Consider the following 26,614-nt stretch of genomic DNA (forward strand, 5'->3'; position numbering starts at 1 on the left):
ATCTGCTTCTATTACACCTGCTTGTCCTTCTAGAATGGTCCCTGGGTTCAGATGAATGTTGAAAATAACTTTCAAAGGAGTTCGCCCTGCGCCTCTGACAGCAGCAGGCTGGGGCCCGGGAACAAAACCTCCCCCGTTCACAAATGGGGATAGCAAGGCATGCTGGGCTGGATAGAACAGAAGATTGTGAACTCTCCTCCTCCCTTGTTCTTCCAGGGCGGGGGTTTCGTGGGACAGCCGGTGGAGGAGCCAGGACTGGAGGCTGAACTGGCAGTTGGGGCTGCGCAGGGGCAGGCAGCTGCACAGGCTGCTGCAGTGACCTCTGGACCTCCGCCACCACTAACTCCTGTATCCAGTGAGAAATGTCTGCTGGGAGGCACTCCCCATGTAGAAAATGGAGCGTGGGGGAAGTTGGAACTGCTCCCCCTGGGACTGGCATTTGGGATGGAAATACCAGAGCTGGCAGGGAGCACGGTTGTACCAAGTAACTTACCAGCTGCTCCTGTGGAGGAAACACCAGAGTAGCCAGGTCCAATGATGGCAGCTCTGTGTTGCGCACACAGTGGCCAGGTTAGCCCAATCTACAGAATTAGTTTTATCTCTACCTCAGAGGTGGACTGGGAGGCCTGGTTGGCGGGCTTAACTGGGTCCTCCTGTTGGCTAGCCAGCCCTTCGTCTTCCTGGTGCACCAGCACTCAAACAGTGAATGGTGTGCCTCGCAACAGCAAAGAGCTTTCTTCCTCCGGGGAGGTTTGGGTAGCCTCATCCACTGTAAGTTGGGAGCATCTGGAAGCAGAGTTACTGTGAGCAGTCTCAGATTGCCACCGAGTATGTATGGAAGACGATGCACGTGCTCCCTGGAAGGAGCAGGGCAGGCTCATCTAAAGGCTATTTGGTTGTGGTCTCTCTTAGATTGCTCTCTTCCCCTCTGCTGCACTGTAGCCAAGTCCTCAGAAAGAGACGGCAATGGTGCTGCCCGCTGCATGGTCTCAAGGGTAGAAAAGGAGGGAAAGAAAAACTAAAGTAGAAGCAAAAATAAAGTTTGTTTGTTTAAAGCAGGAAGACACAATGGAAGACTGGGGAGAAAAGTATTCAGAAAGACAGAACTACAAAGAAAGAATTTGAAGTAGAAAAAGGAAAAAATGCCGAGTAGAAAGCTGGAGCTCTTCCAAAGACCTGTGCAGAGGAGTGAGACAGGATCAAAACTGGGATGGACTACCCCAAGGGTCATCAAGGGGCTGCAAAAGTCACAGGATCCGTCTCCCAGGAGCAAGTGGGCATGTCAACCCATATTAATGGGTACCCTCCTGCACTGGGAGAGAAAACTGGTTTTTAGTGACAGTAGGTACAAATTGGAGGTTACTCACATTTCAAAGGGTTTATGCATCAATTGAGCAGCCACCTGTGTTAAGTCCCACATAGGCAGGTTCTTGGGTGAAAACAGGCAAGTCCTTTCAGTCTTTTCAAGAATCTCTTATAGATTCCAAAAATAGGGATTACTCTGTGGATCATGGGATGTGGGCTACAACAGCAGCTAGGTGCACTCTCAAATAGGATAGGCACACCCCATATCTCTTCAGGTGAAGAAGGCACAGAAGGATGATATTCAGTGGTGCTAGGGTGAGTGCAACCTTATGGTCCACCGCAAAACAGAACAATCATTTCCATTTTGCCCCAAAGGGCTTTATAGTAGAAAGTTTTCTAGAAGCTGAGAGAATATGGAGCATTTCCTTATCTAATGATGCCTCAACTTGAGCAAGGGGACCCTATTTGATCCTTTTTTTATTACCACAGATGCCTCCCTGACAGGCTGGGGGCTAGAGATATGAACAAATCTAGATCCGTGCACAGATTTGGCACCAAAGTGGTTCATAGTCACAGAGAGGGAAACGGGATCTTATCGGCTCTCTGCCACTGCATGCAGCTTGCTGCTGTGGTGGCACTTGTCCCAGATACTCACACATGGCACAGTGCACATATGGCAACCGCGCAGGCCTGCTCCCCTCCCTGCAGCTCCAAACCACTTGGATGCCAAACCTGTGCACGAACTGGGGGCACACAGCAAAGCTAATATGGGAGGGTGCAGATGGTCCAAGACCAATTGTTCTCCTATCAACTACCTGGAACTTCAAGGCCCTCAGGGCCTTTCTTCCACTCTGGCAGTTCCAACTATTTTAAATCTTATGGAGCGTGACTCTCCACACACCAATAGCTTAAAATGTGTCAGATTCCTTCCTGCTCAGAAGGGATTATGACCATCCTGAGAGACTATTCTTCAAGCAGAGAAATTTCCCAGTAGTCTTCTTCAAGCCCTCCCCTCACCACCCTTTGCCATTGAGTTGCATTAGTTCCTCCCACCTACATGTCCTTTAACTACACTCAGTCCACTAACATACTTCTGGGAGAAGTTGGTTGTGGGTTTTTGTGGAGGAAGAGGGGGGGGTTTATCCTCTTTGGTTTTTCCTTCAGATTTCCTTTGAACACCAACATATCTGTGGGTCACTCAGAGTCTGCTGGTACCTCCCACTCGCTCACAGGCACTCCAGTTATGCATCCATAAGGGTAACAACATTTCTAGCTCTTTTGAAAACAGTATATAAATGTTCCCAATACTCTGTTATCAGAACATAGGGTAGACGGATCCCAAGTGTTGGTACCTATCCTGCCTCTTGTCAACTGCAGGAATTTCTATGGGTATGTACAACATTCAAGTCATCGTAATCGTTTTTGTCATGAATGTGCTAGAGAAGGCAGAGATGACATACTTGGCTCAGACCTAAAGACAAAAATAATGAATATTGGATCCGGTCTGGTAGCGTCTTCAGGTAAAGGCAAGGGCAGAACCACGTTTTGGGTCTTAGACAGAATCTGAAGTTTTGGTACATGGTAGAGGTCCATGGTTCCCTGGTCGGGGCGATGATGTACTTTTTCAAGACAGGAACTTGTTGAGAGAGCAACTTCCTCTTTCAGTTTTGATGCCAGATTCAAGAACAGTTGCTCCAGAACTGCTGGAGCAATGTGTTGGTTTGGGTTGTAATGGAGGCAGGTATGAATATGGAGGAATGCAACTGCATATGATACGTTGCCAACTGCATAGTTGCAGAGGTCCAATGCAAATCCAAGACACTATAAGGTCCTGCAGACTGTCCCTTTTATGAGGCGATAGGAGAGAAAAGGGAGAGTGACAGGGCAGGTAGTGTGAGGGTGTCAAGGGACAATACAAACAATAAAAAGCATGCAAGCTCAACAAACTTTATGACATGAGAGGAGCACGAAAACACAAACACACACGTGCCTGCAGATACGAAAACACTATTCAATTAATAAGGCAGAGGATAAACTCTTTATTTTGGATCAAGAAAACTGAGGAAAGTATCCCCATGAGGCAGATACTGCAACCAATAACAAAAGTTGTAAGGTACAAACTAGAGGGGATCATGGGGATTGAAAGTTGCACCAAGAGAAGACTGAGGTAAAACTCTAGGAGGTTCCCATCAGTGTGAATGGCATGAAGACCACAAAGAAGAATCTGTAGTTTGTTCTTACAGATTAATGAAAATCTCTTTTAGGACTAATTCTGCACACTACTTACAGTTTTCCATTTGTTTACTATACATTAAACTTGCAATTGTGTAACTGGAGATGGTGGTATTTTACTTGAGATTAGGATCTATGTTCGTTTTCAGTTTTTAATTACCACCTTGAGCAAACATTTTCAGAACATGCACATTTAAATCATCTTTCCCTTTCCTCTGCCACCTTTTGTTTTGCTTTGTATTGATTTTCTTGCTAGGTAACATGATCTGTGGTAAGGCTAGAATACCTCTACCTCAGATCTTAGAGAGCTGATACTAGTTGGAGTAGACTGTACTGATCTGACAAGGTACGAGGCAGCTTCATATGTTCATCATCAACCTAAATTCTAAGTTAAAAAAAGTTTGAGAAAAGTACATACAAGAAGCCCTCAATTATTGTGAGTTCAGCACTTTCAACTTTGACCATTCACAGGCAACTTCCTTGCATCCAAATACTGCAGGGGTAGTATTCACATTTGCAGGGTTAACTTCCCCTTGAACTACCCCAAAAGCAGTGTCTGCACTTCTCAGGCACTGCCTGCCTCCTCCTGATGCTGCTGTTTCTCCACTGCTGCCACCTTCCTTTCTCCATGTCTGCACTTCGTCTGCTGTACCCTTCATTTCTTTGCTGGACGTCACAGTGGGGAGAAGATAGGTGTTTCCTCTCCAGCACAGGAGAGCAAATTGTCCATCTACCTGCTCCCCGCTGTGGACCCCAGTGGAGAAATGAAGGTGGCGGCAACAGAAGGCTGTGACTGCAAAAGAGAGATGGAGAAATGAAGGCAGCAGCCGTGGCGAGGCAACATCATCAGGAGGCACCAGTGGCTGAGAAGCACAGAAGTTGGTTGTGAGGGACATTTGGACTTTAAACCTCCCAGGAGCTGCCTGCACAGAACCTAACCCCATTTTGGGGGTTACGTTTTGTATTCAAGTACTGCGGTTTCAGCATTCACAGTGATATATGGAAAGTAACTCCCGCAATATTCCTGTACTTACTTTTCAGTTGTTAGCTGAAACACACATTGAAATACCAAGAGATCTTCTATTAAGGTCCTAAATGGTACAGGCCCTTGCCTACACTGAAATGCAATTCATGTGTGGAAACAGGTTTCTGAATATGGAACTTAGTTCATTAGAATATGCACCCTCCAGCTAGGCATCTTGTCTCTTCCCTCCCCATCTCTGGAGCATGTTCCTCCCCAGATGCAGTTAGGAAGTGTTTTTGCCTTTAGTATCATTCTCCCTTTGGAAACTATTTTAACTGGATGTTTAAGAGGAGGGGGGGAAAGCAGAGATACAACAACCCATCATGAAATAGTGGAATAATTAGTCTCCACAGTTTAATTGGACCTATGACTTTATTGTATTATGTAAGTATCTTAAAGTGATAATTCTATTCTATATAAAGTGCAAACAACAGTTGACTATGTAATCTTAAAATGTTAACATCAAGGATGCCAAGGTAAAGGTAAAGTGTGCCGTCAAGTTGATTTCGACTCCTGGAGCCCACAGAGCCCTGTGGTTTTTCTTTTGGTAGAATACAGGAATGGTTTCCCATTGCCTCCTCCCACACAGTATGAGATGATGCCTTTCAGCATCTTCCTATATTGCTGCTGTCTGACACAGTACCAGCAGGGATTTGAACCAGCAACCTTCTGCTTGTTAGTCAAGCATTTCCCCGCTGTGCAATTAGGTGGCTACTAAGAATAAAAAGGAAAACCTGTGCTACTGTAAAGAATACCCCAGTCCTAAAGAAAGTCTTAGACAACAGCCATCAGTGCACAGAAAACTGAAAAGAAGAGGGTGCAAGAATGCATACATCTAGCTGCCTGGGCTCCTAAAAATTAAAAATTAGCGGCTAGGATTTTGAAAAATTTTGTTCATTTAAAGTATGTATATACTACCACTCCAGTGCAATACTGCTCAGAGCGGCTCACAACAAAACAAAATAGTATTAAATAAAATTCAGTTAAATCTAGTGCCAACCAGATTTACTGATTAAAAACTCACTAGAACAGACAAAAACATGGCCTTTTTAGAGAGGCTCTCTTTAAAATGCTGGGGGAGGGGGCATGGCAAAGTTCATTCAAAAGGGCCTTCTAATTGTGGGGCCACAACCAAAAAGGCCATGTCTCTCGTCCAGGGAGGACTTCAATGGGCGCTATGCCCAAATTTTCTTGCTCCTACAGTCACCAGATTGGAAGTTTACAGCAAAATGTCTGACAATAATAGTATATTATGGTCTAAGAGTTTGATTTTTAGCCTACTTTCCAGTAGGCTTATGAGATCACTCGGCATTCTGTGTGTGTGTGTCCCCACACCTCATCAACTTTGCAATGCCTGGACCAATATGAACCAAATTGGGTACAGTTGTAGGGAAACCTAAACGGCGTAGTTTTTTATGATGTAATCTACCCTGATTCAAGATGGTGGATGCATAAATTTTTGAGGTGCAAGTGGGCTAACTTATGAACTCCTAACTGTTTTGAACCAAATTTGCTACGGCTGTAGGGGCACATGGGGAAACCTAAATGGCAGTGTTTGTGAAGATGTCATCTACCCCAATCCAAGATGGCAGACGCATGAACATTTGAGGTGCAAAAGACCTCCTAGAGACTGACAGACCTCGATTTGAACCAAATTTAGTCCAGCTGTAGAGATAGTGAAAGGAAAGTAGGCAGATTAGTGTTTCTAGAACTTGGTTTAAAAGGCCTCAGTTGTTTAAAGACACCTCATGCACAGTCCTCTACTCCAAAACAAGAAGCAGAAGCCAGTGTAGTCAGGTAGGTAGTAGACTTCTCCAGCCTCCCAGGAGCCCGGCCAACTCCTTAGCTATCTTCCTGGCCAGGAACTGGGCTGGGAGAAACCACATGTGCAAGATAATCTCCCCTGCAAATTTCAGCTGGCCTGGTACTGACCTCTCTTTCCACCCCATAGAGTCTTTCCTGCCACATGGTCTTGGAAAGGAAGAGAAAACTAGCCTTGGTCTAATCCAAAGAGCATTTTCTAAGAAAAATCTGACTCATTTTCGGAATAGGTTTGTTTCCAGGAAGACCCTTAAGACCTTCCTGTTCTCGCAAGCTTTTAATTAGAATTTAAATAATTTTAACAATTTGTTTTTATCATGCTTTATGTATTTTAACCTGTTATTTTTAATGTTGGGATCTGTACACTGCCTAGAGATTTACTTATCAAGCAGTATAAAAATATGATAATTAAATAAAAGGTTGAACAAGCTTCATTAAAGCAAACTAGTAAAATCCTCGCTCCCCTAATAACGTTCTTTGCCATTTCTTTGCTCTCTCAAACCACTTATTCTGGAGTTACCCTGCTCTGGTCACTGCCAACAGGATCTCAGTCAATATTGGGGCCATAAGCAGGGCCTGAGATGTGGAGTGGAGGGCCATGGCAGATTCATATGGGTGAATGTAATCTGGCAAATACCCTGGCTCTAAGCCACATAGGGCTTTACATGTCAAGACCAGAACTCTGAATCTAGCCTGGAAGCAAACTTGTAACCAAAGAAGCTCCCATGGATGGATGCAATATTTGTTACCTTGCATCCACAAGCATCCTTATGAAAGCATTCTGGACCATCTGAAGTTTCCAAATCATCTTCAAGGGCAGCCCCACACAAAGCAAACTGCAGTAATCCAATCTAGATGTCACCAAAGCATGAGTTACTATGATAAGATCTGGCTTTTCCATGTTGGGTCATGGCTGGCATACCAGCCTTGACTGGTAAAAAGGCACTCCGGCACAGGAGTACCAGCTGCAAACTTGGTCTCTTAGGAGGAGTGCGAAAGAACAGATTTACCTCACTACTCAGATAATCTGTTTTACCAACCCAGATCACTACTGTCTTATCTTAAGATGCAGCTTATTTGCCCTCATCCAACCTAGAATGGCCTCCGAACACAGGTTCAGGACATCAACTGCCTCCCTGGTATCTACTGACTTGAATGATAAATAAAGCTGAGTGTCATCAGCTTGCGGATGATACCACAATCTATGACTAAGGATTACCTCTCCCAGAGGTTATTATTTTTTCACATTTATATCCCGCTCTTCCTCCAAGGAGCCCAGAGCAGTGTACTACATACTTAAGTTTCTCTTTCACAACAACCCTGTGAAGTATAAGGCTGAGAGAGAAGTGACTGGCCCAGAGTCACCCAGCTAGTTTTATGGCTGCATGGGGATTTGAACTCGGGTCTCCCCGGTCCTAGTCCAGCACTCTAACCACTATACCACGCTGGCTCTTCATGTAGATTTTCATGTAGGTTTCATGTAGATTTTCAGTAATGCAGCAACAATGTTTCTCAGTTTAAGTCATTCCAAAGATTTACTGCAGTGTGATTCTTGAGATGCACAAATCTAATAAGTGGTTCTGTGTAACTCAAAAGCTTGCTGCATCTTTTACCAACAAGAGTTGATAGAGTGACATGTATTCTTCATTTTTATTAACTGTGACCAAGAAAGCAACATCCTCTAGATTTATTTTGGAATAAAAACGGACTGCCAAATTATCTGGCAAGAAAAAAGTTCCTGTTTGGAAAGAGTGTGGCATGTCTATCAGCACTTTGGTACAGCTTTTAATTTGCACTGTGAAAAAAAACTTGCTTCGCTGTAATTTTCCAGCTCTTTTTTTCTAAACCAGAATGCCAGAAAACCATACCCAGAGATTTAAACAGATGGCATGCATAGGGTCATCTAAGCCGGCTGTTTTCCTAGTTGCTGTTCACACTCATTTGAGCCCAAGTATCAGAAACCCTTGCCAGAATGTTTGGACACGTGTGGTGACTTTGAGCAGGAGGGCACATGTGATGAACTCACACCCATCTTCTCCTCTCCCACCGTAACAGGCAGAAGCTCCTCTCCTCCTCCTGCCCACATGCCCTTTGAGTCCATACTTAGAGATTCATGTTATGTCCTTTTACAAAAGGAATCCTGTCAGAATAGCCTCTGACCACATAAATCAAAATATCAAACTCTACAAGGTACTAACCCTTTGTTGCAGAGAACACGTTGCTAGGCTTGACAATGTCCACAAGCAGCCCTCCCTTCAGAAAGCTGACAACTTCCCCGCTTCCAGCACTGCTAGGAGTGTTTTTCAGAACAGTATTTAAGATGTAGGACAGTATTTCCTGCAATAGGCATCTAGTGGGAAATCCCAAAGCAACTATAGCAGAAGAAAGTTTGCTCCTGCTGGCAAAGGTGTTCTATAGTGAAAGTCTAAAAAGGGAATATTTGTTTAAGTGCTTTCGAAAGTACTGAATTCCTAAGATTAAACTGAAATCAAACCGCTCCTCCTCGTTTCAAGCTTGCCTCACTGCAAGTTTTCTGCTCCGAGTAGGCAGAAGTGTAAATGTTCACCACTTGATTTTATGAGGAATCACAAGTTGATGGACAATTTATCATACACCTACACTTAATTTATAATGGAAGCTCGAGGGAACAAAGTCCAGAAAGGCAACAATAGTGACATCTCTAGTGCCAGAGAGGAGCCATGCCACACCTCCATGAGGAAACATGGTGCTCAGCCAACCCCAATCTAAGTGGGGTTGAACAGCACAGTTCAAAGGGGAGTTAGTAAAAGCACAGCCACTCAGCTATGCTATGGAGAACTCCTCACTCCCAGTCTTCTCTGCTTAAGGGGAACATTCAGCCATGCTACCCAGTGATCCCACTGTCTCACTCTCAAGGAGGGTATGCCAATCTAGAGTATTTCTGTGACATTTTAAGATCAGCAATAGAGATACGCTTTCCAGGCCAGACGAAAAGCTGAGACAGAAAAAAAGGGACCCATAGGTGTCCCCTTTAACTATCCCTCACAGCCTCTGACACAGACAAAGTGTCAGGTTGAGCTTGACTTCACCTTTAGTTTGCAAGTTCTTTCACAGAACAGAATATGCAAACACTATTTCAAAAAGCCTGAACTAAGAGACTGAATACTAAAAAAAAAATAAAAAAATAAAAAAGAGTTACAAAAATGACCAAAGAGGTTTGGCTGAGTATTTCTTTCCCTTTCTTCAACAGGGCCCAAGCTCAGACTAGCAGTCTAAAACCAGAAGATACAATAAACATCCTGACATTTTCAAGAGAGGATGCAGCATAAGTCTCTTACAAATACTAGTCACCTTAACGACTGGCAAGTGTATTATGACAGCTTTTGTGGGCCACAGTGCACTTCATACGCATGAACCACTATCTGCAGCAGATATATATGTACAGATCGACAGAAAGCTAGAGGGAGTTACTGTCAAAAGACCATCCCCTCAACAATGCAAGAGAGGTGCATCATATTACTATGCAGAGGAAAAAATGAAAACAAAATCCAATCACAGTAGACATTGTTCAATCCAAACTAGAAATTGGCAAAACTTTAATACCTATTAAAGTTTATAATATTAAAACTTAAACATCCAATGCTTTCAAAAAGAAAGTGTAATGTAAGTGCAACTGATTTCATATCTTTCAAGCCTTGACATTTTCCTACTAATCACATAATGGTATAGTAGGTCACACAATTTCCTATTTGAACTTTTCAAATGTGCCAATTCACACAGAACCAACCATTTTTCTTTTGCCATCTATGTTACTCTGCTTAGCTGCTCTTGAAGCAATGTGGATGGACTTTATGAGGTACACAAGGCAGATATTGGGGCAACCTACTCAACCTGAGGTGCACATACCTCTACTAACCACATAATGGTATAGTAGGCCATTGAAGAGTATCTCTTCCAGAATCTGGAAATCTCACTGAACTGTGTCCACTGCTGATGGAGTAGAGAGGGGCCTCTTGGTCCATTCTAGCATCCCTAGTGATAACTTGGAGTGATGAAGAATTTCTTTACCCAGATATAGCACAAGATTAGTAAAACTGTACCTTGTGTCCTCTCTCTCAATCCTGAACCTCACTGTTAGAGATTCTTAAGGACTTATGACTTTACTTCTCAAACTTGCTTACCTTGAAATATCCAGTTCTAAGCAACAGAAGAGCCAAGGACCATTTAGTCTCTCCCAAGGTATCAAGTATGGGACCTTGCTTTAATGGACAAACTAGCTCATCTGATAAGTACAATAACTCAATACAACCAAACTCTTCAAATAATACCAATTCTCTCATATGTTAGACTCTTTCTGGTCAGTGGTTTTCTTTGCAGCACAAATCATTTTGAGTAGAACTTACTATCATGGCATTCATTATTTAAAATAGGTTTCTGTTCACAAGGAACCTTCACTGACCCATATCTAAAATGGGTATGTTATATACTGTGATTTGTAGGTGGGGGAGGGGGGTTAGGTTTATTAAGAACAGTTTATATAAACAATTAAATATGGACAATTTACTTTGTGTAGTGAGCTAGCTACTCCCAGACTCTACTGAAACTGAAAGTGTGAAGTCCACAAATTCTAGCAGCTTCACATTGGCATCTGCTTTGAATCCTTTTTGTTGAAATACAGCAACTTCCGTGTCCAGGGAGACTGTCTACATTAGAGTCCAGTTTGCCCTAAGTAAAAAGCAGAAGGGCATTGCTAGAATATGATGCTATCATTTTGAAATGGTAATGCTTCTTTATAAGACCATTTAACCAAATGTAATACAATTTTTGTGTTTCTGATAAATAGAAACTTTATTAAGCAAATGCTCAATGTATTTTACAGCCTGATCCTACACATTTCAACTCAGAACGTCCCACAAAGTTCAATGGAACTTACTGTAATACCAGATGTGTGTGTATAGGATTGTAGTCTTGGATGAACAGTGTTTATAGTCAAATAGTATAACTGGAAGACAGATTTCTTTCCCTTGTGAACAGAAGCATTGCCTCAGTGGCTGTGATTGTTTAATAAAACTTTTAAGATGTTGAAAATCCATGCAAATTTATTCTGCACCTTTTAAACAGAACTATGGATTCACTCACTACGTATTAAGGGCAAAGAGATATCTGCTTGTGCTGGCAATGCCTGCCATGCAGGATGCTAGAGGAGGAAACAATCTTCATCATTCTAAGGATTTTGTATGTCAAGAAAAAACAACATCACCTGATTACACCATCAATTCTGATACTCACTCACAGGAGCTTTTCCAAACCTCATGGGCTGAGAGTTTGTGATCTAACTTAAAAAAGAAACATTGGTCTTTCTGTGGAGGATTTTCTCTCTCTTCAGAGTACAAAGATCATTGTCCACAAAGGGTTAGCTTCCACCACTTGCTCCAGGTAGACAGGATAGTATCAGGTAGATTCTCAGGTAACAGGAAGTCCGGCCCTCCTCCCAGCAAGCCCTTGGAACCAGAGCCCCAGTTCTGAAACAGTTGTGCTCCATGGAGGTCCCAAGAGAGACAGAGAGTAGAGAATGTATATAAGAACAAGTCAGTCAGCCAGTATGCAGAAAGAATACTAGACAGGTTAGTCTGATAGAGATGCAGGTGGAGAGACCTGACCTACCAGTGAACCATCTGACCAATCCACGAGTGGGTCAGATGAGCTCTATACTCTGAAGAGAAAGAACCCTTCATGGTAAGACCAATGTTTCTTTCTCCCTCAGGGTAAAAGGTCATAGTTCACAAAGGGACATACCAGAGCTGCAAAATGCAGGCGCGAGTGGATCAGGCATTGACCACTTGCTGGAGCACCATCCGCACAAATGCAGCCTGCGCAGAGACAAAAGAGTTTATCTTGTAATGTTTGATGAAAGGGTGAGATGGAGGACCATATAGCCACCCGGCAAATCTCTGCCAACAGAGCCTGAGCTAAGAAGGCTGCTGTGGCAGAGGCACTGCATATTCCCCTTAGGGGATATTAGGGTACTGATATTCCCTTTAGGGGATGGAGCTGCTCTGGGAAGAGCAGAAGGTTCCAAGTTCCCTCCCTGGCATCTCCAAGATAGGGCTGAGAGAGATTCCTGCCTGCAACCTTGGAGAAGCCACTGCCAGTCTGTGCAGATAGTACTGAGCTAGATGGACCTATGGTCTGACTCAGTATATGGCAGCTTCCTATGTTCCACTGTGTGTTGAGTATGCAGTAATGCCCTGTGGTACCGGAAGAAATAAGGTCTGATAAACTGTGGAAATGCACACCCTAATCCAGTGTGCAAGGGTGGCCTTCATGACGTTGGACCCCAAGGATGTAGAATGAAAGGTAACAAAGAGCACACCAGACCTTCATAGCTCTTTAGTTCTGCGAACATATACTGTATGTGCAGAGCCCTGTGCACTTCAAAGTTGTGCCAAAGATGTTCCTTCAGATGCTCAGGGCAAAAGGAGAAAAGACCAATCTCCTGAGCACGAAAATAAGGCAGAGTTGACTATCGGAATGCAAGTAGGGTCGGTCTTCAGAACCACTGCCTCTGGCTGGAACAAACAGAGCTCCTTACAGACCAAAGATATCCCCAGTTCTGAAACCCTGTGGGCAGATATAATGGCAACTAGAAAAAGGACCTTCTAGGAAAGATACTTGAGGGGCACTGAGGTTCAAAAGGAGACCGGGTTAGTGTGTTGAGGACCCTGTTAAGGTTCCAGGAGGGAACCTTAACAAGAGGTGGAGTGATATTGATGGCCCAATGCAAAAAAACAGGATATGTGAGTGCAAAGAGGAGCCATTAGGCCCTCTGAGCATAAGCACAAAGGACAGTGCCAATGCCTGATGTTTAAGAGTGCTGGGCCCAAGGCCCTGATTCAGGCTTGATTGGAGAATGGCCAGTCCCTGTGAAATAGAAGCTATAAGGAAATTTATCCGCTTTCTCCTTGCCTATCTAAGGAAAGCAGCCCAGGGTGTCTGATAAATACAATTAGTGGCTGGGCAGTGTGAAGCCAAAATGCTACCTTGTACCGTTCTGGAGTACCCTTCTGACTAAGATCACGTGCTCAACCTCCAGGAGTGGAGTTGTAGCCAGTCTGGGTGGAGCAGAGGACCCTGAGATAGCAGGTCCAGCCACAGAGGAAGATACCATGGAGATATGGTGGAGACAGGCCAGCAGACTGACAAACCACTGCTGCCAAAGCCAGAGAGGGGCAATTAAGATAATATCTGCCCTTTCCATGCTTAGTTTTGCCAGCACCTTCTGAATGAGAGCTATGGGCAGGAAGGCGTACAGGAGGCCGGGAGGGCAAGGGGATGTGCGTGTGTCCAAGCCTTCTGCTAGGGGATGCTGAACATGCATTGGTTGGTTGGAGATGCAAACATATCTACCAAGGGGTGATGCAAACCTCAGGATGTAGTGTAGACTCTGATGGGCTCACCATCTTGCAGCTGAGCCAGTCTGCTTAGGTGTTGGCGAAGCCGTTGAGGTGCTCTGTCTTGATTGAGGCCAGGTAAATCTTGGCCCAATGAAACAATGTTGGCTTTCTCCATCAAGGATCTGGACCTGGTCCCTCCCTGACAGTTCAAGTGAGATTTGGCTGTAATGCTGTCTGTTCAAATCACAATATTCTCGCTGAGCACAAGGGGCAGGAAATGTGCCAGAGCCAGTCTGATGGCTCACAGTTCCAGCCAATTGATGCTGTGATGATGCTCCACTAGAGTCCACCAACCCCGTGCCATTTGGTTGCTGCAGTGAGCGCCCCATCCCAACAGACTGGCATCTGTAGTGATGACCACCTTGAGGGGGATGACCCTTTGTCATCGCTGAGGAAATCCACCAGTACAGGGACTAACTAACAGTAGTTGGTAAGGACATCAACATGTTGGTGCAATTTGCAATTTGGTTTTGAAAGGGAAGGACAGCCCACTGAATCCAGGGCATGCAGTCTATGCAAGCAATCCTGGAGCCTAGCACCTGAGCCAATACCATGAGATCTGCCTGGGAGCACTGTAGAAGTGGCTGGATTTGTTTGTGGATCTTTTCTTTCATGTGTGGGGGAAGGGAGATGGTTGCTGCGATTCTATTGAACCAGGCTCTCAGATGCTGTAGCAGCTGAGATGTAGTCAGATGGTTTGGTTTTGTTTACCAAGAAACTGTGTGACTGGAGTGCCTGTACAGCCTGGAGACAGTCACTCCCTGCCTGGGTTGGGGATGGGGGCAGTGTTCCCTCTAAGGCGTGCGCATGTGCATGCACTCACACGGTTTTTGATGTCCACTCAGTTAATTTTAGATCCCGCTCAGGTTGAATTAGGAAGGTCCCACTCTGAATACACATGCATACACACACTGCCTTGATACTGCCACTCAGAACAAAACTCATTCTGCACACAGATGAAAAGAATTAGAAGGAACTCTGGGCAGTGAGCAAATCAGAATATCATCCAGTATGCATGCACCCCTAGGCCCCCTGACTTTTATATGGGCTGCAAGCGCTGCCAGGATTTTGGTGAACACTTGTGGAGCAGAGGAGACACCAAAAGGCAAGGCTTTGTATTTCAAGTCTTGCTGGTTGTGGCAGACTCTCAGAAACCTCCTGTGGGTGGGCAGGATTGGTATATGGAGCTAGGCTTCTGTCAGGTCTATGGAGGCTAAATAATCGCCTGTGGTGGTGGCCTCCTTGATGGATTGTAGGGACTCCACATGGAACCACCTCTTGTGAATGAAGCAGTTGAGTTGCCTGAAATTTAGAATGGCATGCATGATCCGTCTCTCTTAGGAACCAAGAATAAAATAGAGTAAGTGCATTGGCATTACTCTGTCAATGGCACTGGCTCTATGGCCTGGATCTGAATCAGGTAACAAATCACTTGCTTCACAAGCAGGTTGGTTTGGGTTCCTGGAGCCCAGAGAGAAGAACGGATTTGTGTGGAAAGGTGACAAAATCTAAGCAGCAGCCATTTGTTAGAGTGTCGAGTAGCCAGTTGTCCCATGTGGAGGTAGCACACCTTGAAATGCAGTACTACAACCTGCTTCCTATGGGAAGACAGTTCTTGAGACTGGGCCTTGTCGGAAGCCTGTCCTGCTTCTGGTTCCCTGTTGGTTACTGGCTCCCCACTGGGAGCAGCCAGAGGATCGAAATGCCCGGTTGTCCCAAAACTGAGATGACTGCCTGGAGGAACAAAAGTAATAGCAGCTAGTGCAGAACTGTCTAAGTGTATCCCTACACCCAGAGGGCATGGCTTTCTTTTTGTCCTGGATCTCTACCAGGACAGGTTCAAGTGATTCCCCAAATGGCTTACCCCCTTTGAATGGTGTGGAAGCCAAATTAAATTTGGATTAAATTTGGATTTAAATTTGGATGTCCAGCCAGTTCTTAAGGCCCTGTGGATAGTAATATTTACACCATCGCTCTGGAGGCTGCCTGAATAGAGTCCAGACATGAAGGTGGCTGCCTTAGCCAATTTGTTTAAACCCCAATGCAGGGCAGTTTGGCCTGGTTCAACCTGTGACAACAGACCTTTGACCCACAGGACGGAGGCCCTTTCAGAAGTGGAAGCTGAGGCCTGGACAGCAATGGACACTGCCTCGTGAGCCTTACAAAAAATGGTGTCATTCTTTCTATCCTCTAGAGCCCTAAGCTGCTTGTCTCCATACATGTTCATAATAGCACCAGAGACCAGGGCCGTGACCGGCACATCAGTCATAGGAATGGAAAGTTCTGCTATGATCTCGCTGGGCAGGACACAGAATTTTGGCGGGGAAGGTATCAACCTGTTTGAAGAAGTGGGATTATTCTACTCTGCAAGCATGGTTTTGCAAATGGGCGAGGGAAATGGAACCACAGGTTGCTGGTGACGAATAGAGGGGAAGACATCCTGTGACAGGAGGATTGGGCTGTAACTTCTGTTGTCTTTGTAGGGACAGAAGCAGCATTAGCTCTCTTAGCCTTCACCAGTACAACCTTAAATGAGTCCTGTGAGAATAACAACAAAATAGTGTTTGTCATTTGGAAGAACTCTTCTTCACCATCCTCTCTCTCTCTAGCATTGCAATTAACAGTTTCCTCAGGCCCAGAATCCAAGTCTTGGGCCTCCGCTGCTGTAGGGACCACCTCCACTGCTAAAATGCTAAGGCCAGGGATGTCCCTGTCACCCAATGCAAAATGGCAAGGGTGTCTGGGTTCTGGAAAGTTAGTCCCAAAAAACAAAACACAATTAAGTAACTAGCTATAAGATATTTTGTAATATCAATAGAATGAGAATATATACAATAGTAAAGGAGATGTAGTATAAGAGACCCTATAGGTAATAATAGAATTGACAAAAAACTGAGTCTTGTAGCGCTCAAAGTTTTGGAAACTTCCTCAGTCAAATGAAATATCCAATATTCCAGTCACTATATTGTTATATAGCTGTAATCATATCTCAAAGTCCTTCTCAAATCCAAAAGGGAGCTAGTGATCTTGAAGTCCACTCAATATTTTAACAATGTCTCTCTCAATCTTCAGACAAGGTAGTCAGTCAAACTTTCAAATGGACTCTTGAAAATAAAGGATACAAGATACCAGTGTAATAATTTTAAATCCAAAAGTACAAGCACAAATAGTGATCAAAATTCTTTTTGCCAACACTTTGTTGTATTTTCAAGAAGCAGATCTTGATAGTACCTTGTGCCTTCAAATGCTCATTTACCATATACTAAAACACAAAATGCACTTTCTGAATTTTAAGTCAATTCTTTCAAGAAACTTACAATATTGCCACAAAAACAGAGTTGGTCTCTAAACTTCTTATTCTTATAAGCAGTGCTGCTCCCTATGAGTCTACAGAGAGAATGTGATGAGCCAATAACTGTATCTACTGCTCTTAAATACTCTCAAGACTGTTTCTTAGAGACATCACAATTTTGTATAAAGAAAGTCAAAGAAATACTACCGTTCAGGCCTGAAAGGAACATAGTCTTTGAAAGAAACATTCATTTCATTTCCTTCAGAGATAATATTCTTTGTGTGTTTGTTCTATGAAATTTATAAGATTGAACTTGATTGACAATCATGGCTTTAAAATCGCTGTAATGATGACATGCATGAAAATGCTTTATAAGAACAGTATCCCCTGTGGTGTTTTTGAATGTAATTCTATGTTCTTGAATCCTAATTTTCAAAGGCTGTTTGGCCTATGTATGTCAAGCTACACAGACATATTAACATACAAATTACATTTTTTTGTATTGCAGGTCCTAAACGTATGAAAAATTAAAGTTCTGCCTATACCTGAATGAACAAATTGCAAACCTTCTTGTATATGTTCGCATGATGAACATTCACCACATTTAAAAGTACCAATATTATGTAGAACATCTGGACCTAAAATGTCCTATGTGCTATGAGTAGATTCTTTAGAGATGGTCCCCTCCTAAAACCAATGTTAGGACTCTGACAGCACATCCTGATAGATGTTCAATAAGATGCCAGTGTTCCAAAATGATATTTTAAATTAGATGGGTAAATTCCATGCACCAAAATATCTTGTTCCTGCTGTTGTCTCTGGAAGTATTCACATTTTTATAGACCAGTATTTCCCACCTGGATTTCTGAGAGGCTTTAATCAATACTGCATGGAGAGTTTTAGTGGGGTAACCTCTATGCGCAAATTGTGTGCTGAGTATAAGTGCTTCCTGTTGAAAATCTGAATTTTCTGCGTATAAAAATTGTCCATATGGTAGTTTAGTTTTGAAATGTCTTGGATGATAACTATTATAGTGCAAGAAAAAGAAGCGCAGTAGTCTTCCTATAATTACAAATTTTGAAATGATTTTCGTCTCATATCACCAACACATACAAAAAAGATTTGGATTGTTTATGAACATGACTAGTGAACTTAAATGAGTATCCAGAGTTGATCCACTCTAGAAATTGTTGAAAAGAATCAATAGGGCCCTTAAATAAAAGGAAAATGTCATCAATATATCTCCCATAATATGAAATATCATGAAATAACTTCTGGATTTAAGATACGTTTCAATTCCAACAAGGACATATACAGGTTGGCAATAGATGGAGCCACTTTACTGCCCATAGCCACTCCATGTTGTTGTATGTAGATGTCCTAATCATACCCCAAATAATTTTTTTTCTAATATATATCTACAAAATCCAAAAGAAAATGTGTCCAAGGTGACTGATTGGTCCTTTGTGACAAAACGTATTCTGCTGTAATCCTGGCACCCTCATGGGGTATTGAAATTTATAAAGCTTCTATATCCAAAGTACATAATAAGATGTCCCCTTCCAATGTCAAGTTATGCACATTAATAAATGATTTTGTATCTTTAATGAAACTTTTTTGTCATTCCACAAAAGGATGAAGAAAAAAATCCAAATAGTGTGAACGGCTCCTCTCTGAAGAGGAAGCCACCTAGGTGGATGTCCCGCTCCTCTGATGCCAGACATGGAAGGAGAGTGGGTTATTGGCTACAACACCCTCAGGGTTACTTAGTTAGTGCCTTCTATGTAACACTCTAGCCACCATTTCCTTAATCTAGATAGCTACATCCTGGGGGAAATCCCGAATCCCAGGGCCAATAATTCACTGAGAGCTGGAATGAAGCTTTGGTGTGCCGCCACTGCTGCTCTGATGAGGCAGCCCAATTGCCAGGAAGGGCACATAGCACTGCAGTAGTCCCCATGGGGGGTGGGGTGGCTAACCTCCGGCTCCGTACACGTTGCCCTGGAGAGCGTGGTCACTACTTCGCGCTGAATCCGGATGGGCTGCTCCAAAAAATCCTGCAGCACCTTAGCAAAACTGAGTGTGGAATGGCCCGCAAGCTGGGGACCACATGGCTCTTCAGCAGTGGCACAAAGACATGGAACAGCTGGCTGCTGGGCAGGTAAGTGTGGGAGGGTGTGCTGGGCAGGTAAATGTGCGTTGGTTGCTCCATGTGCATGCCCATTGGGGCCAGATGCAACTGCTGGTGCGCCAGGAGACTGGGTGAGACACCCGGGAGCTTCACCAAAGCCACAAAATGCTGGCAGCGGTAGGGAGCCTGGCAGTGCAGCCAGCTGAAGGGGAGGCAGACTGTTTCCCCCAGCTGGCAAGGCCGATGTAGTGTCCAATGGTGGCCTAGTTGGTAGGTCTATTGTGTGTGAGCCATCTGCCTGTCCCTCTGGAGGTGCCAGTGCGGTACCAAGTCAGCCAACCTGGTCAAAGTCTCTCCCACCTGGGATAGGTCCATGGAGGGGGAAGGAAACAGCTAATTAAATTTTTATTTCATTTATATTTATTTTTAGGAGAAGGAATCAAATGAGAAAGAATTTGCTCACCAAAGGAGCCTGAAGAAAAGTAGAAGCAGAGGAGGATTGAAGCTATAAAATGATGGGGAAGGAGCCCCAGCAGTTGTGTCCTACCAGGAGCAAGAGAGGAAGGACCTGAGGATCTGGTTCCAAGGGCCTGCTGGGAGGACTATTACTACAAAACTACTACAAATATTTGTATACTGCTTTTCAACAAAGTGGTTTACATAGAGAAATAATAAATAAATAAGATGGATACCTGTCCCCAAAGTTATCTAAAAAGAAACACAAGATAGACACTGGCAACAATCACTGTAGAGAGCTGGGGGTGGACAGAACCAGTTGCTCTCCCCTTGCTATATAAAGAGAATCACCACTTTAAAAAGGTGCTTCTCAGCCCAGTTAGCAGGCAAATGGTCAGGCTTCCTGTTACCTGAGAATCTACCCAGAACTATCATGTCTACCAGGAGCACGTGGTGGAAGTTAACAATTAGTGGACAATAACTTACCGAGAGAAACTCTGAGGAACAGACTTTAGTCTATGAATACTTGTATTACAAAAGAGTTGTTGAAGGAGCCACACAACTCCTTATTAGAAAGCTAGTCATTCTTTCACTTAGTATTAAAAAAACACCACTCATATTTTAGATTTAACAACAGAAAATGTAAGTGTTCATCTAATATAAGAAATGCTCAAATACAGTGTGTGGGATTGGTCTTCTACATTTGAAAGAATAAATGTGTCATATGGCACAGAACAAGCCACAGGTTCCAAGTAAAAAAAAGCTTGTCATGTGTTTATTAACCTAATCAAGTGCAAGTTAACACACAACTTCAATCTGATGAAAAAGGTATGCCTTTATCAAAAATATATAATCTTGTTGTGGTATCACAATGGGATTCAGCTTTACAGTCTGGTATCAGAAAGTAATACTTGTCTACAAAGCCCAGCTACAATTTGTGGACCTCAGTATATAAGGCAGCTTCTAGGGGTATTAAAACTGAAACAAACTATGTTTCTGTTACCAGCAGATTGTGAAACTCAGGAGGGGAGCTTTCAAAGCACATTCCAACAGTAGGGAGCAATGAGGAATGGAATGGAGCAATGAGGAATGAAATGCATTTTGGACCTCATTTCAGTCAGCCAGCTTCTGAGGTAACATTTGGAGGGAAGTCTTTACCTTTTTGAAGTGTGCTAGGAAAAGAGAGAGTCACTTTCTCATCTTCATTTTGGTAGTTGAATCCTGTGGCATGGATTTCTGAAAAAGGAAAGGGGAAACACTTAAAGCTCAGTGGAACAATCAAGAACATTTCCTACAATTGGAAGGCACTTTAAAGGACCAACCAACACACATCTAGAAAAATGTAATGTGTGATAATTAGTACATATTTCAAAAGCAGAGTTTCATCTACTTCATACTACATGCAAACAAGAACAAAACAACCCTGATTCCCTTTGGACAAACCATTTCAGGAGGGGCAATTTGAAGCAGAGAAGCTGAGGCATCTTACCCTTTCTTTGCTCCAAGTTGTTCCAGCTATTTTCCTCCCAAATATATTCTAAAATGTGGTTCAAAGGTGAAATATGCATCTGAAACACTGCATAAAGGAGAAGGGAGAGAAGTGGCTTGAGGCCCATTTCAACTGGAAAAGCAGTGGGCAGTAAGTGTAACTTGATTGTTAAGGTATTGTTAAAATCAATAAAATTTTAAAATGCAAAAAAAAAAAATTACAGCAGGTTGGGTAGGGTAAAATCAAATTGCAAGATGGAGTATATATGTTTTCTATTATTATAGCAATGGCTTATATGTATAGTTAACAAGAATCGTGCAGACTGGTAAGCGGGAAGTCAATATTTACTTAAGTATAATTTGATTGTTAAGGTATTGTTAAAATCAATAAAATTTTAAAATGCAAAAGAAAAAAAAAAAAGGAAAAGCAGTGGGCAGTGAAAGCATTAAGGCACCCCAACACACACTCATCCCTCTCCAAGCTGCCTACTCCTAAAGCAGCTTATCTTTTAAAACAGAACATAAAGTCATTGGATTCAGTTATATGTACTTGCATGTAACATGTTGTTGGACCCATATGCACAAATATATTGTTCAATATTGCCAAACTACCATGTTTCAAATATGCTTCAGCTGTATTTTATTTATTTAACGTATTGCCTGACTCCAAAGCCACTAGATGGTTTACAAAAATAAACACGACATAATAAAACCAACTATTAAACAATTAACACATTCATAGATTGCCACAATTAAGAAAATTAAAAATTTAAAACATTCAGAAATTAAAAGCCTGGCTAAAAAGGTGTGTTTTAAGGGCTCTTTTAACAGCTGGTAAAGATGTTAATCCTCAAATGTCTATAGGGAACGCATTCCACAGCCCTGGAGCAACTTCAGAGAAGGCCCACTCCCAACAAGCTGGCGGTATATGGAGATGGACCTCTCTTGATCATCTTAATTTGCAGTTGGGATCACACAGAAGAAGGTGCTCCCCCAGGTCTCAAGCCATTTAGAGCTTTAAAGGTAATTACCAGCACTTTGTATTTTGTCTGGAAGCCTCTTGGCAGTCAATGCAGTTGCTTTAAAACATGCATAATATGGCCTTTCCGAGACCAATCTAGCCGCTGCATTTTGAACCAACTGATGTTTCCAAACTACATATATAAGCAGCCCCACTTAAAGCACATTGCAGTAGTCAAGTTAGAGGTTACCAAAGAGTGCACCACAGTTCTGAGAGCTTTATCTTCAAAGAATAGAGGTAACTGTCATATCAACAGAACTTGAAAGAAAACACTCCTTGCCATGGTCTCAACCTCCCAAGCTACGTACCTGTTCCTTCAGGTAGAGTGAAACCCCATCAAGAACAGGAAGATCTATTAGGTCCCTCAACGTATGATTTCTTACCATGAGTACCTGCGTCTTGCTTGAATTCAGCTTAAAATTTATTATCCCTCATCCTGTCCATTACTGTCTGTAGGCAGGCATTTAAGGGAGCTATGCCATTTTCTGATGATGTCATCAGGAATAGATTTGGGTGTCATCAGCATATTAATAACACCCTGCTCCAAATCTCTTGATGATCTCACCCAGCGGTTTCATGTAGATGTTAAAAGGCATCAGAGGCAGAATGAAGGACACCATACAAGAGCTCTCATTTCAGAGTGCAACTATCTCCGAGTGACACCATCTGGAATCTACCAGAAAGATAGGAACAGAACCACTACAAAGCAGTGCCACCTATTCCTAAATCCCCCAAGTGATTCAGAAGGATACCATCGTCGATACTATTGAAAGCTGCAGAAAGGTCCAAAAAACCCAACAGAGTCACACTCCCTCTGTCTATTCCTTGGTAGAGATTATCCATCAGGCTGAACAAGGCTGTCTCCATCCCATAGCCTGCTCCAAAGCCAGTTTGAAATGGATCTAGATAATCAATCTCATCCCAAACTGCCTGGAGTTGATTAGCCACCACCCGCTCAATTACCTTGCCTGCTCAAGGGAAGTTGAAGATTGGCCTATAGTTATCCATCACCGAGGGCTCTAGGGCAAGGCTTCAAACATGGATGCATCCTGCCCTCTCTCAGTGAGGCATTTATGATGTCAACTAGGCCATCTCTAACTACCTCCCTGCTAGATGTCATAAGCTACTTTTGGCAAGGATCCAGAGGACAAGTGGTAGACCGAACACTTCCAAAGAGTTTGTCCACACCCTTAGAACTCACAAACTGAAACTGATCCATTCTAATTGCACCAGAGAAGATACCGGACACCTCTGCAGTTGACCATGCACAACCCTGAAGTCCAAGTCGGCTTGAATGCAAAAGATTTTATCTGCAAAAAGGTTGTTAAAAGTATCACAATGGGATAATGAAAAATCCAGATCCATGCTTAGAGAAGAGGGAACCTGAGTCAATCCCCTCACAAATCTGAACAACTCCACTGGATATGAGCTTGTGGACATAATACGTGCAGAATAGATTTGCTTCTTCACTGCAGTACTACCACAGAATAAGCCTTCAAATGGGCTTTGTGCAATGTCTTATCGGATTCAAGTCGAGTCTTCCTCCACTTACGCTCTAGTCTTCTCCCTTGCCACTTCAGCTCCTGTAGCTGTTCAGTATATCATGGAGCTAGTTTTGAAGCAGAGAGGGATTAGGGGTGATAGTGTCTACTGCCCTGGTAAACTCCCTATTCCAGGTCTCCACCAGGGCATCAACAGAATCACTGGCAGAACCAACACTAAAACCCTCCAAGGCCTCCTGGAACTCTATAGGATCCAACAGCCTTCTTGGGCAAACCATCCTAATAGGTCCTGCACCCCTGAAGAGGTGGGTTATGGCCATGAAATCAACCTTAACCAGATGTTTGTCCATCCATGACAACGGAGACATTTATCAGAGAGCCAGCGTGGTGTAGTGGTTAGAGTGCTGGACTAGGACCGGGAGACCCGGGTTCAAATCCCCATTCAGCCATAAAACTAGCTGGGTGACTCTGGGCCAGTCACTTCTCTCTCAGCCTAACCTCAACCTTCACAGGGTTGTTGTGAAAGAGAAACTCAAGTATGTAGTGCACTGCTCTGGGCTCCCTGGAGGAAGAGCAGGATATAAAAGTAAAATAATAATGATGATGATGATGATGATGATGATGATGATGATGATGATGGCGCACCGCGCCAGGTGCTATAGTCCCTGGACATCTGGTGGCAAGTGGGCAACAGGACTCAGGATCTTCAGTTGAGCAACCAGGGCTGAAGACAGCAAAGTTACTGGAAGAAACGTCGCTTAACTGAAAAAAATATATACAAAAAATGCCAGCAAGGAAATAATGATCTGCTATTACAAGTCTAGTACAAATAGAAGAGGTTATTTAAAAAGAATGTACCAAATCTGGAAAGAGAAGCATCCAGATACAGAAATAACAGAACAAAGGCTAGCAGACCAGAGAAGATACATAATAAGAAATAAAGTATTCACAGGAGTTGAGCAGGAAGAACTGCAAAGAGCAACACAGGCTCAAGATATGGAAGAAGAATTACCACCAACTGAAGAAGTTGCTCAGGCGCAGGTGGAAGAGGTGTTGGAAATTGAGGATGCCACTGTTACTGAACTGTTTCAAAATCAAAACCAGGCAACCACTCCTTTGCCTTCACCTCAAAAACCCAAATGCCATTTAACAGAAAAGCAACAAGAACTAAAGCAAAAAATAACTGAGCACATGAACCAAACAACCACCAGGGTTCGACTTCCCGCTCTAAAAACCGTTGCCAAAAAACAACTCGCTCAGGCATTAAAAGATGTCAATGCTGCACTTACAGAGATAACAACCAATAATTTGCAAGAAACAAACCAACTAATGTACAGTGCAGCAACAATAACAACACAAGAGCTCGGATATAAGATCAGTGGACCTGTAAAAAAAGAAAGCAGTACATCACCTAAATGGAAGATTAGATTAGAAAATAAAATCTCCAGGTTTAGATCAGATGCTAGTAAACTGAAAGATATGAAAGACAAGAAGCTGAAGAATGAAAACACCAAACAGTATCTGATCCAAAAATACCACCTCGATTCAAGGAAAATTAGAGAAGTCCTGGAAATAATAAAGCAGCAAATAACAGCAGTGTCAAAGAAGATTAGCAGGTATGAAGCCAGAATTACACAACACAGGCAGAATCTCCAATTCCAGTCGAATCAGAGACGTTTCTACCAAAGCATAGAAGGAGAAACTGCAAGAAACATAGAAACACCAAATAAAGAAGAAACAGTGCAATTCTGGGGGAAATTATGGGACAATCCAATAGATTATAATAAAAAAGCAGGCTGGATGAAAGAGGTCAAAAAAATGTAACCAACAAATGCAAGATCTAATAATAACACCAGAATTAATAAGTGAAAGAGCAAAGAAAATTAAAAATTGGACTGCGCCAGGCGACGATGAACTGCATGGCTGATCTTTTTACAACAGCTGATTAGGTGGTCCACTGTTTCAATTGTAAACCGCTTAGAGAGCTTCCAGCTATAGAGCGGTATATAAATGTAAGTCCTATTGCTATTGCTAAAACTATTCAACACCAATGAAACAAAGCAGGCCTACAAGAAAGAACAAGTCAAGAACCGGGTCGAAAAATGGAGAAATAAGCCCCTGCATGGTCAATATTGGCACAATATAAGTGGGAAATCAGACATCACCAAGACCTGGCAATGGCTTAAGAATGGCAACTTGAAGAAAGAAACAGAGGGTTTAATACTGGCTGCACAAGAACAGGCACTAAGAACAAATGCAATAAGAGCAAAAGTAGAAAAGTCAACAACAAACAGCAAGTGCCGCCTTTGTAAAGAAGCAGATGAAACAGTGGACCACCTAATCAGCTGTTGTAAAAAGATCACACAGACTGACTACAAACAAAGGCATGACAAGGTAGCAGGGATGATACACTGGAACATCTGCAAAAAATACAAGCTACCTGTAGCCAAAAATTGGTGGGACCATAAAATTGACAAAGTTGAAGAAAATGAAGATGTAAAAATATTATGGGACTTCCGACTACAAACAGACAAACATCTGCCACACAATACACCAGATATAACTGTAGTCGAGAAGAAAGAAAAACAAGTCAAAATAATCGACATAGCAATACCAGGGGATAGCAGAATAGAAGAAAAAGAAATAGAAAAAATCACCAAATACAAAGATCTACAAATTGAAATTGAAAGGCTGTGGCAGAAGAAGACCAAAATAATCCCAGTGGTCATTGGCGCCCTGGGTGCAGTTCCAAAAGACCTTGAAGAGCACCTCAACACCATAGGGGCCACATAAATCACAATCAGCCAATTACAAAAAGCAGCTTTACTGGGAACAGCCTATATTCTGCGACGATATCTATAACAACTGACAATAAAATTCTGGCATCCCAGGTCCTTGGGAAGGACTCG

The 26,614-nt window shown here is 42.9% G+C and overlaps 1 protein-coding gene across 11 annotated transcripts in view; it reads right to left on the minus strand.

The window, feature by feature from the left end:
* The window catches only part of NPEPPS (aminopeptidase puromycin sensitive), a 222,400-nt gene that overhangs the window by 103,463 nt on the left and 92,323 nt on the right, over positions 1 to 26,614 (minus strand). For 6 of the 11 annotated variants that reach the window (XM_053262227.1, XM_053262232.1, XM_053262229.1 and 3 more), the window contains 2 exons: positions 21,184 to 21,270; positions 20,853 to 20,930 (listed from right to left, as the gene is read on the minus strand). In XM_053262227.1, the coding sequence (XP_053118202.1) occupies positions 20,853 to 20,930; positions 21,184 to 21,270 (165 nt within the window). Of the gene's footprint in view, positions 1 to 10,925; positions 10,942 to 20,852; positions 20,931 to 21,183; positions 21,271 to 26,614 lie in introns of those variants that run through there. The other 5 variants (XM_053262231.1, XM_053262228.1, XM_053262234.1 and 2 more) reach the window with 2 other exon arrangements.

Source organism: Hemicordylus capensis, chromosome 6, assembly GCF_027244095.1.
Source record: "Hemicordylus capensis ecotype Gifberg chromosome 6, rHemCap1.1.pri, whole genome shotgun sequence".
Classification (NCBI taxonomy): domain Eukaryota; kingdom Metazoa; phylum Chordata; class Lepidosauria; order Squamata; family Cordylidae; genus Hemicordylus; species Hemicordylus capensis.